This window comes from Nannobrachium achirus (assembly GCF_963921795.1).
Source record: "Nannobrachium achirus genome assembly, chromosome: 16".
Classification (NCBI taxonomy): Eukaryota; Metazoa; Chordata; class Actinopteri; order Myctophiformes; family Myctophidae; genus Nannobrachium; species Nannobrachium achirus.
Window position 1 is genome coordinate 22,444,142 of NC_137823.1, and position 18,710 is coordinate 22,462,851.

Consider the following 18,710-nt stretch of genomic DNA (forward strand, 5'->3'; position numbering starts at 1 on the left):
AAATGTCCATCTACTACTACTAAATACATAGCATAACCTTGATTACAATGCACAATTAAGCTTTGATAAGCTTAATTAACTTAAACCACATCTAACAAAATGAAAAGAAACATTTTTTCCTCCACCTTTCAGCTCTCTAAGTATATACATTTCATATGAATGAGTTCTGGAAGAAAGAAAAAAAACGGTTTCATTAAGGCATAATAAAGACACACGTTGCTCTCACAGCTGTGTGTCGTTACGGTAATGCCGTGTGTATTGTTACGGACAATGGGTTTGTACTGTGACAACGGTTACGATGTCTGAACACACCGGTAATGAATAATGGTTCACATTATGTCCTGGAGACTGGAGGAGACCCGTGGTTTGTCTTGCAGCGAGGAAAACGGGACAAAACAGACAATCAAGACACACACACACACACACACACACACACACACACACACACACACACACACACACACACACACACACACACACACACACACACACACACACTCGGACGCAAAGCAATAACGCCCATCCATCCCCTCCTCCTCCCTCCGTCTAGATTAACCACACACCACCGCAGCGCAGACAAAACAACACACATAACTCAAGCGTCTGTCTTTTATTTACTGGCTCTTGTCATGAGGAATCCATACAAACAAACTTGCAAATAGACGGACGCGCAAACAACTCTGTCTCGGGGAAACCCCTCGCACAAGGCGCGAAGGAGGTCGGATTGAGCAATCGTGGCGTACAGTACTTATACTGACAGACAGAGAGAGGTGAAAATTATTATTTAACTATGTTTTGTACCTTAAGCCTACAGCCATGGACCGGATATAGATTATCCTATTTTATCTTATCTTATTTAGATTATACTAGAAGCTGCGTCTAGTCGGCGATCTGGCCAACTCGGGAACGATGTAAATAGGGAATGAATGCCCCGCCCTTTAATGCAAACCCCATTATACCTGTTGTCATAGGACCCGTTTTGACCATCTGTTTGCCTGTGTCCATTTATGCCCATATATGGAGATATCTGTATCTGTCTGTCATATAGTTCTGGGTCCATTTTATGCCCATATATGCCCATATATGGAAATATCTGTCTATTTGCGTCCATTTCATGCCCATATATGGAGATCTCTGTATCTGTCTGTCTGTGTCCCTTTATGCCCGTATATGGAGATCTTTGTGATTCTGCGTAAATTTTATGCCCATATATGCCATTTGCGGATATCTGTCTATTTGCGTCCATTTCATGCCCATATATGGAGATCTCTGTATCTGTCTGTCTGTGTCCCTTTATGCCCGTATATGGAGATCTTTGTGATTCTGCGTCCATGTTATGCCCATATATGCTATATATGGAGATATTCAGAGATTTTTTGTTGACTCATGTGGCGTACGTGATGTCAGAGCCTTTTATGAGTGATGTCACAATGAGTCAGCGCTTGCGCCGATTTCCTCCGGAACAGCCTGATGTCAACAATCAGCTCCGCATAAGGATATTCCGAACGTTTCGGGCCGGTTTCGGAAAACCGCGCGTCGGGTCGGGTCGAGGCCCGGCACTGCACTCCGTGCCGCGGCGGGGAACGCACGTGCCGAATCTGAAGCCGGTGGGACGAACGGTTCTCGAGATACGCGGATTACAGACAGACAGACAGACAGACAGACAGACAGACAGACAGACACACACGCAGAGACTTCTCGCATTTATAGATAGATTAGATTAGATCAATGGTTCTCAAAGTGGGGTACAGGGACCCCTAGGGGTCCTTGACGGGAGGCCAGGGGATCCCCAGATAAATGATTGATAGTTGAGAACCTAATTGTCATTTATTTAATTTGATTAAAAAAAGAAAAAGAAAAAAATATGTGCCTAAGTGCTTCAGGGGTTTCCGCCGGAAGCGGATACGGAAACACATTTCTGGTTGGCGGGACATAACCGATTAACAACTTCCTGATCCTGTTTGCGGCTAACTCGAGAACTGAGGCACGGATTTCCAAGCAGATTTTTTTTTTGAAAGCTGGAACGGCGTGCAGACGCGTGGTGTGCGTGGTGCATGATCTGTTGCACGATGGACACGCACGCGTCCACGTTAAAAGGTAAGGAAAGTCATGCAGTCTGATCCGAAAAATAATGAGAGCTTCATTATTGTTTGAACGTCTTCCTCCAGGAAATCGATGAATAACAATGACCGTCGACAGCTGTGGGAGCAACTCTGTTGTGTTTTTGATTCAATTTCTCACTCAGTTAAACTGACGGTTCTTCTTATTTTTCTTTCTAAAGCAGTGTGGTCCTACCTAGCCTGTGCAGAGACAGCCACAGCAGTGCCACAGGCAGGACATGATGTAGCCTCAGCCTCCAGCCGCCTCCTCCACCGCCTCTACAGCACCCCCTGCAGGAAGCGCAAGGAAAAACACGCCATTAGTCAACAACACAAGAACATACAGTATCGTCGCTGTCTGGGCAGCAACATCTCAACTCTGTATTCTGACTTTTAGTGTTTCTTTTTTTCCCCTCACAGGCCTATTACTAGATCAATGGTTCTCAACCTTTTCAGTCCGCGACCCCCAAAATAATCATATTTTAACTGGGGGACGAGCACTAAGAGTTCAGGCATTACATTTAGTATACCACGGTTCTATTGTGAAAATATCAGATCTACATGCTCACAAAGCCTCAGCGTTCGCGAGGCGTTGTGAGCATGCATGTAGATCGGCTATTTTCACAATTTCAGCCTCTAATATTTGACAATTTGGCCAATGTTTAATTTGACATTTCAGATCAGATGTATTAAAAAGTCCTTAAATTGTCACTTTAGTAATGTGCAGATACCCTCTATACACTTAAATCTTATGCTGGTTTGTTTACGGTTGAAAACAGATTAAGCACATCAGACCCTGGGGGTCCCTATCCACAGGTTGAGAACCACTCTACTAGATCATCATAAAAGCATCAGAAGTAGCAGATCCACAACCGTAAGCTCGAAATGCGTCTTGAAAAGTGGCTCAAAATGCGTCTCGAAACAGCAAGAGTAGCAGATTTACCAAGTCGAAACGTGGTCAGTTCATGCTGCGTTTCGAGCTTGTAAATCTGCCGCTTTTGCTTTGGAATTTGAATCCAGAAAAGTAACAGTTTTGGACATAATTATGAGGTTTCCACCCGACAGAGACGATATAGTCATAGTGTAAAGATATTTACAGTCGTAAAGTCAACAGCGACTTAGAAGCAGAACACCAGTGAGAACCCTATACTGTAGTATAGTATAGGACTATTTGACAAAACGACATGAGTGAATAATGCCATGAATAAAAGACAAAGAACACAATTTTGTGCTTCAAAGACGCTAGCATACAAGGCAAACATCAAACCTGCTTCTGTCTAAATAACACTCTTAGTGTTTGCGGACAGTCAAGTACAGTATATAAGTTGAGGTGGTAAAAAAAGAAGCCGGATGTTCAGCAAACGACATTTTCAAGACATGAAACCATATTTGTCCATGAGAGATACCTCCAAACTAGTATATTGCGGGAAAACGTCTAGATTCATTTCAAATTTCAACGTAAAACATCTCATACCTTTTTTTGTTTTAATCTTGATTATTTCAGTATACAGGCGTATACAGTACGACATTTTCCACAATACATAGTCCTTTCCCATTCGAACATACAGTATGTGTTCCGAATTATGTGCAGTTTGGGTTATGGGGTGTGCACAGTATATGAGGGATTGAATGTGGGGAGAACCCATGGACGTATCAGCGACGTCATCAGTTATCTCCAAATTTGGGCACTGTTTAGTATCAGTGATGTCAGCATGCATGTATATCAGACATACATCGGACAGACAGACATTCGGTCGTTTATTAGTTGGATATATTTTTTTAGATGACCCTGTACAACAGGGGTCTTCAACAGGGGTCCGGGACCCCTATAGGGGGTCCTCAGAGTTACTACAGGGGGGCCGCCAAATCTTTCTGTGATAGGATCATGTTTTTTACATTAACCATGTGAACCCAGGCATCCGTATTCTGAGTGGAACATTAGCCAACAATAGCCGATCTACAAGCTTACAATGCCTCACAGAGCGAGGCGTTGTAAACTTGTAGATCTGCTATTGTTGGCAAAGAGGTTTGTAGAGGGAAAGAAGAGCAGACAAAAGTATTTGACGTTTCAAGCTTGTTCAATGTCTGAAAACACACATTAGCCTACTCCTTGAACATGATGACAGTGCTGTCAAACAATTCTATAAGCTGTCTAAGAAATCTATGAACATTTTTAATCTGCAACATTGTATACAATATGTAGTGGGGGTCCCTGCTTCATCTCTCTCTCAGCTATGGGGTCCTTGGCCTGAAAACATTGAAGACCCCTGCTGTACAATGATCCCCAAGACTACAATACGGTGCTCTCTCCCTCACCACAAATAATAATATGACACTCAGTGCCAAGAGGCTCAATATCTCGATAGAGAAATGCAAGAACTCCATTAGGAGTATGGAAAGGTTAACTTGAACCCAACAGACTTAAACCCCAATTTCAAAGGTTGCAGACTGATTTGTTGACTCGTCTTAATGGGTTAATAATGATCTATTAACTAACTTTTACAGGCATGTCCGATCAATTAACAGTTAATGAGATTAATCATCTGCTCCCTGCTTCAAGTTCCACATACGTCTGTGCGATCCCAGAGTGAAACTATAACAGTCTGTTTACCGTGCACGCAGATTCTCCTGCTTTACCGGCCTTGTACCACAAAAAGACAGTCGTGCTTAAGAGTTGCTGCTTTAAATGCAGCGGCGGTGTAAAAAATGTACTAAGCGGCAATGAATACGCTTAATATTTAATCTGACTCAAAGCGGTGGCAATCTCTCTGAGTGATGTCGACACTAAGTGGTGTCAAACTGAACGACATAACAAAACACAGCCGCACACAGACGTGCTGGCGACGCACTAGAGAACACAACAGGGACGTGCAGAGAATGTTAGAGAGGCAGGGGCTGACATTTCTAAAAGGGCTTTTGGTGAAATAAAATATCAAAAATAGCAGACGTCCAAGCTCACAGGTCGGCTATTTTCGGTGCTTGATGCCACACTGAACTAAGCATAATCTAGTCGATACTGGAGATGTGGTGTAACGGATTTCTACACAGAGAGGGCAATTCTTACAACATAAGATGCTGCATTCAAGTTCAGGAGAGTTTGGACAAGGCAATTCTCTTGAATGCTGCCTTCAGGTATGGCATGGAAAGAGGGCATTTGCATTTCTTTCACCATAGTAAAAACTACATTCATGGTCTGGAGAGGGCACTTTTTACAGACGGATAAAAGGGCAGGGGCTCAAGCCCCCTTTGTGTGCACGTGCCTGGAACACAACACAGTAGTACTGGAGGGGCGGGGGGGGGGGGGGGGGGGGAGAAGGAGAGGAGAGAGAGGGGAGACGGGGAGAGAGAGAGGAAATAACTAGGAGAGAGAGACATAGGGAGGGGGAAGAGAGAGAGAGACACTGTATGGAGAATGATGTCCAAATTAGCCTCCCTTGCGAGCTATAATAATTTCCAGGAGATGGGATTTCAGAGAAACCATCAATCTCAGAGTCCATGTGTGTGTGTGTGAGCACAGCACACGATGTCTACACTGTGTTGCTGTCGGGTGGAAACCTCATATGTCAACGACTGTTACTGTACTTTTCAGGATTCAAATTCAAAAGCATATATAAAGTTGCATAAACGTACTCAAAAGCTCAAAACACACCGTCTTCGCGCCATATGTTTCGAGCTTGTGGATCTGCTACTTTTGATGCTTTCGTGTGACGCCGTGGTATGATCAAGTAGGGCGTTGATTTACAAAAAAGGAAAAAAAAACACAAAAAAAGTTAGAATGATGGAGATAAGAGGTTTCTGCCGGACAGGGACGACCTCCTACTTGAGGAGATGTTGTACCTCACCATTATTACATAATCGTCGAATCGCAATTATTTGACATAATTGCAATTGTTTTGTCATAATCGTCACAATTGTTTCCATGTTGAAACATTTTCATATATTTTCAAACATTTTCAAAAATAGTGGACATAGCAGATCTACAAGCTCACAACGTGCCGCGTTGTGAGCTTGTATAAAGATGTCAAATATGTCAGTCATTTCTTTGTATATTTAAGTTATGTTATGTGTCATATCTGCCACGTGCAACTTGAAAGCTTAAAAGCCAATCAGAAATGCAATTGTCAATGACAAAAACACACTTAAATCGCAATCGCAATTATTTGAGTGAAAATCTATCGTCATGTAAAACGTCATAATCGTGACAGCCCTATGTTGTACCTTACAGTATGGCTGTCAAGGGTGTCGCTCCACGACCAAACAAAACACTCTTCAGCTCTGATGGATGAGAGAGCGAGAGAAGACAGCAATGGAATAAATGCTTCTTTTATGCAGTGCATGGTGTAAAGCAACTACAGTACATTTACTCAAGAACTGCACTTTAAGTACACTTTCGAGGTTTTTTTACATGCTTGAATATTTCCAATTTCCAATACTTTTACTTCTACTCCACCACAACTCGGATCCAAATATTGTGCTTTTACTCCACTACATTTGATTTGAAAATTTGAGTTATACTAGTTAATACTTTGCAGATATACATTATAATATTATAAAACTTACAGAAACCATGTTAGTCCTATTTTATACCCCCCAGGCTGTTTGAAAATAGCCGATCACAACGCGTCGCATCGCGTTGTGGTCTTGTAGATCGGCTATTTTCAAACATGTTGTACTTTTACTTTTGGCACTTTAAGCATATTTTGATTCCAACACTTTTGTACTTTTACCCAAGTACATTTTGAATTCCGGACTTACTTGTAACAGAGTATTTCTACATTGCAGAATTGAAGTTTTTTTTTTTTTAAAAAGTTAAAAAATTTAGAACTTTTTCCAGCACCACTGACGACAAGCGTTCGCTCCCTGATGACACCAAACACCCCCCAGAGCTCTTCAGCTCTGATGGATGAGAGAGTGAGAGGAGACAGTAATGGAATAAATGCCTCTTTTATGACACCACAAAGGCCACAGCGCTGCCACATATACCACTGGACCTCTGTGTGCCGGATTGTAATACCAGCACATCACAATGCACCAAACACACGCGCACGCACTGTGCGCACACTACAGCAAGCCACACCATTGGCCCCCCCAGGCAAACATCTAATCTCTCTTTTGGGTCTCGAGTCTCTCGACCTGAAAAGTTTGGGAACCACTGCTATTGCATGATTAGGTTCAGCTGTTGCAGCCAGCCCAGGAGTGCACTAAAAGCACAGGAAAAACCCTCTTCGTCATTGGAACAGGCACACATACACACATACTGTACAATACAGAAAGTAGCAACACTCACAGACAGTCCTGCTATCCTGCTAGAATCCTATACTAAAACCTCTGTCCTTCCGTCTCTCAAATTCTGAAGTAGCAAAAGCAAGATCGACAAGCTCGACTTGTGTTGCTGTGCGTCACGTTTCAAGCTTGTAGATCTGCTACTTTTGATACTTTTGTGTGAGGCTGTACTATATGATCAAGTAGGGACTACTATTATTGATCTATATGATCAACATGGGGTCCGGGACCCCTAGGGGGTCCTCAGAGTTACTACAGGGGGTCCTCCAAATCCTTGAGTGATAGAAACCTTTTTTTTCTTTCCACTTGAACCCTAGCGTCCATATTCTGAGAACTTAAGCCAAAAATAGCACATCTACAAGCTCACAACGCCTCGCGCTGTGTGGCGTTGTGAGCTTGTACATCAGCTATTTTCGGCAAACTAAGGGGTCCTTGGCCTGAAAACGTTGAAGACCACTGCTATATGTTCAAGTAGGGTGTTGATTTACGAAAAAAAACCACCAACAATACAGAGATAAGAGGTTTCTGCCCTGACAAAGATATCTGACATTGGCACATGAAGGGAGTGATTAGACTTATTTTTTCCCCACTTTGGCCACATTTAAGCTGTTTATTTGCATAATTCTTTTGAGCACCATCACTCAATTAAGACTGCTGTTGGTGAAGATGGGGGAGTCGCTCATGATGAGAGCAGTGACAGGTGTTTGACAGGTGTTTCCAAATGTGTAATTGTGCTCTTTTCTCTTTATACGTAGTCACATGCTCTACCACACACGCACACGCACACACACACACACGCGCGCGCGCACGCACACATGCACACACACACGCACACTTTGATTACGCCTGTACATACACTAGCTAGCTCCCAAAGACACTTTGAAAGACCTTGCGAAAAATCAATTAGTTACCGGTGTGCACATTTTGATCCTTAAACTCTCTTTCACACACTGGAGGAGAAGGCTGCGAGGTTTTGAAACGTCTTATTGCTGCTGTGAATAAACACTGGAGCAGAGAGAGAGAGAGAGAGAGAGAGAGAGAGAGAGAGAGAGAGAGAGAGAGAGAGAGAGAAGGCCATTGGAGAGGACTGGCTAAAAGATGCCAAGTTATGAAGGACTTTGATTTAAACACATACAGTAGCAAGCAACAGACCCAAACCTTGGAATTGTGTAGCCTTGGTGAAATAATATGCACCTGTAGAGATGGTGTGTGTGTGTGTGTGTGTGTGTGTGTGTGTGTGTGCGTGCGTGCGTGCGTGCGTGCGTGCGTGCGCGCGTGCGTGCGTGCATGGTCAATAAAGCACTAAAGTCTGAAGGCTTGTATCTCTGTAGTCAGCACTGGGAGAACCTTGTCCTCTGGAGAGCCAATCACATTGCTGTTTGCCTTCAGGGGCACAATGGAACCGCCAATGAGAGCCTTCACACAGGCTTTGAGAGCCTTCACACAGGCTTTTTAATTCCATTTATCACACGGCTTGGTTGGAATGCTTGATTCTGAACAATCAGCCAGGCACGTGCACACATAGTCATCAAAGGGGTCTTGAGAGTCCCTGCCCTTTTATCCGTCTGTAAAAAGTGCCCTCTCCAGACCCAAAATGCAGTTTTTACTATGGTGAAAGAAATGCAAATGCCCTCATTCCATGCCACACCTGAAGGCAGCATTCAAGGCAGCATTCACGAGAATTGCCTTGTCCAAACTCTCCTGAACTTGAATGCAGCATCTTATGTTGAATGAATTGCCCTCTCTGTGTAGAAATCCATGCCATTACACCAGATCTCCAGTATTGACATGATAATGATTAGATCAGTGTGGTACAGTATCAAGCACCGAAAATAGCCGACCCCCAAGCTCACAACGCGTCGCAGCCCTCTCCACCGCCCCAACACGGGCCCATGGTGTTTTGGTAGACACTCGACAAAGCCGAGATGCACCGCGGTGGATTCGAACCCACAGGCAGGGGTTGACACTAAGGTCTCAGAGGCACTTGACAGTCAGGCAAGTACAGGTCATGTTCTACTTGCCAAAAGGTCATGCCCACCTTTGGGCATGATTTTAATTACAGCTCAATTTAACACTTATTTCTTCTGGGCTATGATTGAATATGTCTGTGGTATTACAGGTTATTTTATATTTTTAAGTGTAAAAACAGCACATTATAGGTAAACAGTGCTCTTATTTTACATTCCACATTGTGTTTAGACAGTTATCTTGTGTTGTGTGCCCGGTCGAGCAACATGAAAGCAAACTTCACTTACCCGAAAGTTGTATTTACCTGCCGGGGGCAGGTGGGGCAAGCCTTAGTGTCAATGCCTGCCATAGGCGCTACTTTTACCACTGCACCACCCAAGCGCCTGCTTACAACTTTTCTAGACTGCACTGTCATTCAGCTGGTTCATCAGACAGACGGACAGAGTAAAGGACAGGGAGGAGAGGATGTCTACTGTATATACCGTTTCGGTAGCACTTTATAATAACTATACACTATAAAGCATTAGTTAAGCATTAGTAAGTAATGAATTCATCATGAATTCATCATGAGTTCATAGTTTATTAATCATGAATTCATCATTAGTAAGGCATTATTTATACATTAACTGGACATTAGTAAACACAGTAGTTAAGCATTAGTAACTACTGAATTCATCATGAGTTCATACTTTAGTAAGGCATTATTTATACATTTACTGTACATTATATAACCCAGGTTCCAAATAAGGGTCAATTATATGGTGATAAAAAGTCAAATAAATGACTACCTGGTTATGCATACTGGTTTAAATAACTCATGGTTAATTCATTGCATCATATGATTTTGCTTAAAACAACAATAAACAGTTGGTTCATCTACAGTAATAAATATGCTTAAAAAGGTTGAAAACTCATGCTGTATTGTGTAAAATGTGCCAAAAACATTTTATATGTGAGGTTAAAAAATCGGGCTTTGAACAAATCCCTTTAAGTGCACTCCACTATAAAATGAGCACTGCCCCTTTAAGAGTCTCTTCCTGATACAGACAGAGTGTATGATCAACAGAACAGTGAGTGAACAGAGAGAAAAAACGTCAGACAAAAGACAGTTTTGAGCATTTATTTTTGAGAGTTTAAGTGTTATTTTTGTACAATATGAGTGTTTAAAGGCCTAGCCAAGTTAGCAGGAGTTTGAGCCAACAGAATCCAGTGCTTCAGTCAGCAAAAACGAACTTTGTGGCTAACAGCTAAGCTAACTGGCTGCTGCTCATCAACAAGCCTGACCAGCAGCTGAAGAAAGACAGGAGAGATAGTTTTGAACTGAGTGGGTTCCTCTCCATGTGAGGCAACACACAGACATCGGATGGCAAGCTATTGGAGACCCAGGAACTGAATCTACAGAAAACATCTATTGGACCAACTGCATGGTTTGACCAAGTGACTTGAACAGAGCTCTGACTGACTATTTTTTGGAACTGAGATTTGACTTTGAACAGAACTCTGACTAACTAATATTTTTGAACTGAGACTTTGGACCGAGCAACTGAACTGTTTTGATCATCCACTGAGTTAACTGAACACAGATCTAAGGAAGAGGAAAAGACAGTGACATTTCATTTGGAAGTTAGATATTGACAATATTGCACTGTTTTGTTACTAAAATTGATATTGCACTATTTTTGATAATTGATTGTTTTTGATATTTTATTTTATTATTTTTTGTAAAGGTTGAACTTAAAGGTCATATTAAGGTTAACTCATTTTGCGCCCGCGACTTTCGGTCGCAATGATGTCCAGAGTGCCTCACGCAGGCTCCATCCACTTGCACTCTCTTATTTTGAAGGCCAGAAAGTGCACAGCGTGATCACTTCCGGTCTGACGTCATCGGGTCGTGCGCCGGAATCGATCGTTGTTTACGTGGTGCCATGCTGGATTGCATTGGAGCTTTTATATATGTGTTATATAAGCGAGCATCTGCCTCCATCTTCGCTTCTAAAGTGTAGTTTTGAGATAATGGACATTTAAGATGAGATCCCCCGTCCACCTCAATGTTATGGGATGACTATTTTGTGCTGGTGGAGCCGTGATGATGACAAATCAGCGACGATTTTCGCCTCCGGAGCTTCCGCCATATACTCGGTATTTATACTCGCCGTTACAGTAATATATTACTTTTCGCGCGACATCGCGCATTCGGCACTATAAGTACTCGAGTACTTTTCGCGCGACATCGCGCGTTTGGCTTTTAATGAGTTAAAGGGGAGTTTAAAGGTACTTGCCTGCACGTTTTATTTTGAAAGCATACTTAACCTGCTGAAAATAGTTCAAATAAATAGGTCTTACCTGTTTAAATAGGCTGAAAATATAATAAAGATTGACCGGTCCTAAATAGAAAACTATCTTTAGTTTGAATTAACTGGATTAAATATTTAGTTGGTAAACTAAATAGAAAAACTGGCCTAAGAACCTGCTCTAAAAAAGAAAGGTGTTGAATGGTTTTTGAGAATTTTGTCTACCTCCATCATTGTAAATAGTTTATTGTATGCATACTATTTTTGCTTCATTATTTCATTCAGTAAACTTGACGTCTTTATTATTCACATTTAAGCTCTTGTCTCTGGTCTATTCTTTTAGTCACCTCCTCACGAACCTAGAAATACGGTCATTTTCTACATCACTGCTTCTATCTCATTTATAAATGCTTTATAAGGCATGAATAGTCCTCACTTTAGATGGGCTCATGGAACATACTTAACTAACGAGTAGTAACTACCTTAATAAATCATTAATTGATGATGAATTCATGATTAATAAAGTATGAACTCATGATGAATTCAGCAGTTACTAATGCTTATTAATCATGAATGTTTTGTTTTATTATTACTATGTTGTTTCAGGTGTCCGCTTTTGTAATAAATACGGTCATTTTCTACATCACTGCTTCTATCTCATTTATAAATGCTTTATAAGGCATGAATAGTCCTCACTTTAGATGGGCTCACGGAACATACTTAACTAACGAGTAGTAACTACCTTAATAAATCATTAATTGATGATGAATTCATGATTAATAAAGTATGAACTCATGATGAATTCAGCAGTTACTAATGCTTAACTACTGTGTTTACTACTGTGTTTACTAATGTACAGTAAATGTATAAATAATGCCTTACTAATGATGAATTCATGATTAATAAAGTATGAACTCATGATGAATTCAGTAGTTACTAATGCTTAACTACTGTGTTAACTAATGTTCAGTTAATGTATAAATGATGCCTTACTAATGATGAATTCATGATGAATTCATTAGTTACTAATGCTTAACTAATGCTTTATAGTGTATAGTTATTATAAAGTGCTACCAAAGTTTCTTAAAAACAAAGACCTTGGTCCCTCCTGAACCGCCACTCATATTTTATTTAGCCCTTGTCTCTGTCCGGGCTAATGCCCATTCATCAATATCTCACTCACACACAGACGCACGCACGCACGCACGCATGCATACGCACATACACACACGCACACGCGCACACACACACACACACACACACACACACACACACACACACACACACACACACAGCTATTGTCAGACTAGCACCTGAGCTCAGCCTTGTCTTTCGTGCATGCACAACGCCACACACACACACAGACAGACACACACACACACACACACACACACACACACACACACACACACACACACACACACACACACACACACACACACAGACACACAGACACACAGACACACACTGGCACGCAGACTTGTACATAAACACATACCTGTAGGAAGCTTATCGCACAAGGCTGACACCTGAGTTCACTCGTCATTGTGTGTGTGTGTGTGTGTGTGTGCGTGTGCGTGTGTGTGTGTGTGTGTGTGTGTGTGTGTGTGTGTGGAGGAGGAAATGCGACAAGACTGGTCTATAGTTAATGAGTGTGAGTTCGCTCCCACTGTAATCAGGAAGGCTGTTATACAGCCAATACATAATATAACACTGTCTGTCTGCCACACAACACACCAGAGCCCCTTGGGGAAACCTATGCCGTGTCGTCAACCAGTGGAATTCCATTTCATCCTGTTTAGTTTTCCTAGTGCAGTGGTTTTCAACCGGTGGTCCGGGTAGTTCAGTTGGAGTTCCACTCTAACAGTCTGGAGGTGGTCATGCCCCAAAATGCTGTAGATGTAAAGAAGTGTGTCTCGAGTCGTGACACTGGTCCAGAAATGCTGTATGATACTGTACATCTTACTGGTACAATAGGACCTCACTCTCGAGGACAGTATAGCTGCTCAATTCAAAAGAAGCAATAAAACACAACTCAGTAAATCTATATTCTATCTATACTCTAGCCTACATGCCGTGTACAGTCACAGTGCACAAGCAGGTAGCAAACATACACCAGGCTACAGCCACATAATGCATCCAGCACCTGAATGTATGCACACATAGACATCAAAGGGGGCTCGAAAGGCAAATTCCCATGCCATACCTGAAGACAGCATTCAAGAGAATTGCAGTCCAAACTCTCCTGAACTTGAACGCAGCATCTTATGTTGAAAGAATTGCCCTCTCTGTGTAGAAATCAAATTTAGAAATTTCAGACCCTGCCTCTTTAACTCAGTTAGCGCCGGGCGACTTTACGAGCGACTAGTTCACTATGGCGTTTGGTGCCGAGCGACTCGGAGCGACTTTTATATAAAAGCATTGTTTAAGATTTTAATATGTGTTTATAGACGGAGCGAAATGGTTAGCTTACCTCAGCTAATGTCCACACGTAAACCGTGAAAAAAAAGGATACGATTATGACGTCACCTTTAAACCAGGGCTTCCTGTTGACAACAGGCCTCTGCTAGCGTTAGCCTCAATGCAACCATCCGACCCTCACGTAGCTTCACTAGGTCGGATTTTGATTCTGAAACTTTCTGTGTGGCATCTATATACGTCCCGATGCCCATACCAATGGTGGTTTGAGACGATCAAGCACGAATTGAACAGTATTGAGCTGAAATGGTGACCGGCGGCCCGTCCATGTTAAGTCAATGAGGACCAAGTCAGCGTCTCATCCTGTTATGTGGATTTAAACAGGCTTAACATGGGACCATGTCAGTGTATGGTGTATGGTGGTCTCTAGTGGTCATCTGGTGGTATGGTATGATGAACGTGCATTCGTTAAGGTGGTCTGGTTAAGGTGGTCTGGGGGGATACAAAATAGCTATTTCCTGGCGTTATAAGCGCACATTCATATTCATATTTTGGAAATCTGGCCCTGTATGAGTTAACATCCACTGCATGTCTTTCAATGCAACAGGGGCAATGACATAACAGTCATTCCAGAGTTGGTCAGGTGGACATTTTACGTCCCACCCATGAAATCTCTAATAATCAAAATACTAAATCAATACTAAATAGTATGTAAGATTGTCAATGCGTCTGTGATCGAGCTGAAAACCTTATTTGCAGTCATATGGTGTCATAGCTGTGACACAGACGACCAGGCTGGCCCACGTGAGATCCGAGGCCCACATGGGAGCCACGCCGTTCCCATGTGGATCTAGGGGTGGGCGATATGCATGGTGATAATTATCGTTGAGACGATACAATGTCTCCACGATACACCCAAAGGTATCGTATATATTGTGATACAATCGAGGGAGCCTTATACAAAATCCCGTTCAATTGTTAATACAGAGATTCATTGCAGAAATCAATTTAAACCTGGATTTTGGTCTAAATCAGTAGTTCTCAAACTTCAAAATGTCAAGGTCTCCACTTAACTCTGACAGTATACAAATGAAACCAAATGGACCCGTAAGGGTCCATCCATTTGGTTTCATTTGTATACTGTCAGAGTTACATACTTGTAGAGTTCAATTTAGACCTCCCAAAAGGAACCCAGAGAGTCTAGTTTTTGTCAAGTAACTTGAAAAATAACCATAAAAACCAACATGAAAAAGAATCGTGATAAAATCGTGTATCGTGATACAGCTTGGGGAAATATCGTGATATTGTATTTTTCCATATCGCCCACCCCTATGTGGATCCCCACAAAGTCCACACCGTTTGGATCTTTGAAACAGGGCTTAAAGTGATTAGAGCCCAGAGAGACCTGAGAGGGTCGGCGTCCAACTTTTAATGAACACCAACTTCCTCCTCCTTCATCTCACTGTACAAATATACTGAGTGCCCCCTTCCTCTCCCACACTGAGAACCCTGTGGTGCGCACGCACGCACGCACACACACACACACACACACACACACACACACACACACACACACACACACACACACACACACACACACACACACACACACACACACACACACACACACACACAATGGAAGCAAGAATTTAAATATTTATGATAGATGATTACAGCAGCTGCCACACACTTGCACGCACGCGCACACACGCACACGCATACGCACACGCACACGCACACACACAGAGAACACTGCTCAATTAATCTGCTCCGTCTTATCCATTTATACATGCACAGAATCCACGCAGTTCTTGACATTAAAACAAAACTCGCTTCTTTGTCCAGATATTTGTCCTCTTCTCCCTCAACCCCCCCAACACCAAGCTCTGTGCAGAGTCCAGTATCAGGGTTGCCATTTCTGCTTATTATAAGCGACTTTGGGCTTGTTTTTTTCTCTAAAGTTTCATTTTTTGGGGGGAGGGGGTCTTGTTTCTAAAGTGTAGTTGCTTATTGTTGGGCTTATTTGGGAGAAATATTATTTAAACCAGTGGCTCTCCAATATGTTCATGTCATGGACATTTTTCTTTCTTTCTTCTTTTTCTTTCTTTTTTTACACGGAAAATAATTACCAGAATGTGATAGGCCTATTCAGAATATCAAAGTAATAGAGATAGCCAAATACGAAATAGGTTAGACCTACGGGTAAACACTAACAGTTAATGGTGACTGTTAATAAGTCGTTTTAAAATGCGCCAGAACAGCTTGGAGCGATCAAGGACCGTCCTCCGCTCCAATTCCGCTCCTGTTGGGGCCGCGAACCAGCCTCGCTGACACACGCTTGATGACAGTGAGAGTGAGAGCACTCAGAGCTGGCCAGAGACTGACTTGTTTCTGCTCCGAACAGTGAACACCCATCCATCCACCCAAAGATTAAACAGCCTTTCTCCTAAGCCTGAGCAAAGATGGATTTCATTGCAAACCCCAAGGATCCATAGTGCGATTTCTGGGGTTGTTACATCGAGTTCAGTTCAGCCAATCAGCCCGAACGCGACGCGTTCCGACGCAGTCACATAGTCTAATCATCATCCGTGCAACTCCGATTGGATTGGATTTTCCAAGTGTTAGCCTATACGTGGTAACGCGGCCACGCATCAACGCGTTTTCAATGGATAAAACAGCGCATTTAACACATTTCCTACACTGTTTTAACTGGTTAAAGGTATAGTACGTTCGATGGTCCGATTGTTCGGTTTTTATTTAAAAATCGAAGGTTCGATGGTCCGTTCGGAAAATCCCCCCCAAAGTTCGAATTCCTAAAACAGGGTTAGATTACAGCCCTATCAGTCTCATGATAACCAGCGTGGTTGCTGCGAAAGTCACACTTTCAAATGAATTCAGTCCTTGTCCCTTTTATGCCCATATATGGAGATGTTATGCCCATATATGGAGATCGCGACCTTGCCCTTATTTGGGGCATCTTACTAGTATGGTTAATATTGCTTCTTTTGCGCTTCTTGTCCTTGAACTAACTGGTCGCTTACTTCTCTCACAGAATCTGGCAACGCCGTACAGTATGTAAATGGGAGAGAGAGAGAGAGAGAGAGAGAGAGAGAGGAGAGACAGACAGGGTCAGAGAACAGGGCTCTGCTGGACCGCGGAGCAAATAAAGGGAGCGATTCATTTGAATGGCATCCCGGATGGATGGCGGCCCGCCGCCAAAACCCCTCCGCCACTCTCAGAGCGGTCAGACATTTTGTGGCCTAAGAGGAGCCCCCGCGACAGAGAGAGAAAGATTAGAGACGTTGGCGGGTTGGCCTTCTCCTGACGAGCCAGAGACAGAGAGAGAGCGCTGCCCTCGCATCAAAATGAGATCTGACGAATGAGATTAACCACTTTAGACCGGGAACGCAAATCTGAGTCACTTTAGATTTACGTTAACCATTAGTTTATGCTTTAACTATTGAAAAACAGCAGATATACAAGCTTGCAGCGCTTGTAGACTATTTTTTAATAATCGTGAACGTTTGTGCAAGTCTTTGTATATTTTTGACCAGATTCTATAAATGTCTTCTAAATCCTTCTAAAATCAGTGGTTCTCAAACTTTTTCTTGTCAAGGATCCCCAAAATTACATGTATTTGGCCGCCGACCCCCATCTCAAAATATGTTGTTCCAGGGAGCCCCCCAGAAGCAAATATTTGAGTTACAAATTATTATTTATTTATATTATTTTTTTATTTAAAAAAAAAATAGCAGATCTACAAGCTCGCAGCGCAGCACTCGGTGCCGCGCTGTGAGCTTGTATATCTGCTATTTTTCAATAGCTAAAGCATTCATTAATTCTAGGCCTAAATTGGTTAAAAAGATGAACAAATATATTGGGGCCTGTCAGCACGTCAAAGATGATAAGAAACGAGGGAAAGAGAGAGCGGTGACACAGGGAGATCATATCCGCCGTTTTAATAGAATGTGACGGCAAAACCCGCAACGAGAAATGAAAGAGAAACAAAGGTTATTCGGTGTCAACCTATCGAGGCGCTTTTGTCGAGGTGTTTTACTTCAAGCGGCCAGTGACAGATTTAGCCGATGCATTGGTTTCAGAGTTAAATCATTAATGTTGCTGCGGTACGGTACGGTTAGAGGTATACTTTTTCAACACGGTCTTGTTAGAGTACTTTTTCAACACGGTCAGACGTAGCATTTCAGCAAATAAGAGTGGCTGCTATGCAAGCTCATAGAGCATCAGTGGCTGCTATGCAAGCTCACAGCGCATCACTAGGTACACACTGTGAGCTTGTACACCTGCTATTTTTGAATAGCCGGCACGGCACACAACATCAAAAATGACAAAGATGCTTTCCCAGTTTTAATGGGTTAACCACTTTAACCCTATTCTATACAGTACTGTATGTTTTGGATGATTGATTGATTGAATTCTTCATCGGTCAGACAAATGTATAAACAGCACGAAAGTACAGTACAGCAACAGTAGACCATTCAATTCATCAACATACTCAGAGTATAGAATATTAAAAAAAAATACAAAATAGCTATATTTACAGAGTTATTTCCAAATAACGAATCTACAAGCTCACCAGGCGTCCAACCTGTGGCCAACCTGTGACAGCACAGCAGTCATCTGTGGCATCAGG

The 18,710-nt window shown here is 42.4% G+C and overlaps 1 protein-coding gene across 3 annotated transcripts in view; it reads right to left on the reverse strand.

Moving 5' to 3' along the window:
* adgrg6 (adhesion G protein-coupled receptor G6) overlaps positions 1 to 18,710 on the reverse strand; it is a 196,172-nt gene that overhangs the window by 168,158 nt on the left and 9,304 nt on the right. For all 3 annotated transcript variants that reach the window (XM_080744043.1, XM_080744042.1, XM_080744044.1), the window contains exon 2: positions 2,296 to 2,390. In XM_080744043.1, coding sequence (XP_080600169.1) covers positions 2,296 to 2,390 — 95 coding nt within the window. The remainder of the gene's footprint in view (positions 1 to 2,295; positions 2,391 to 18,710) is intronic.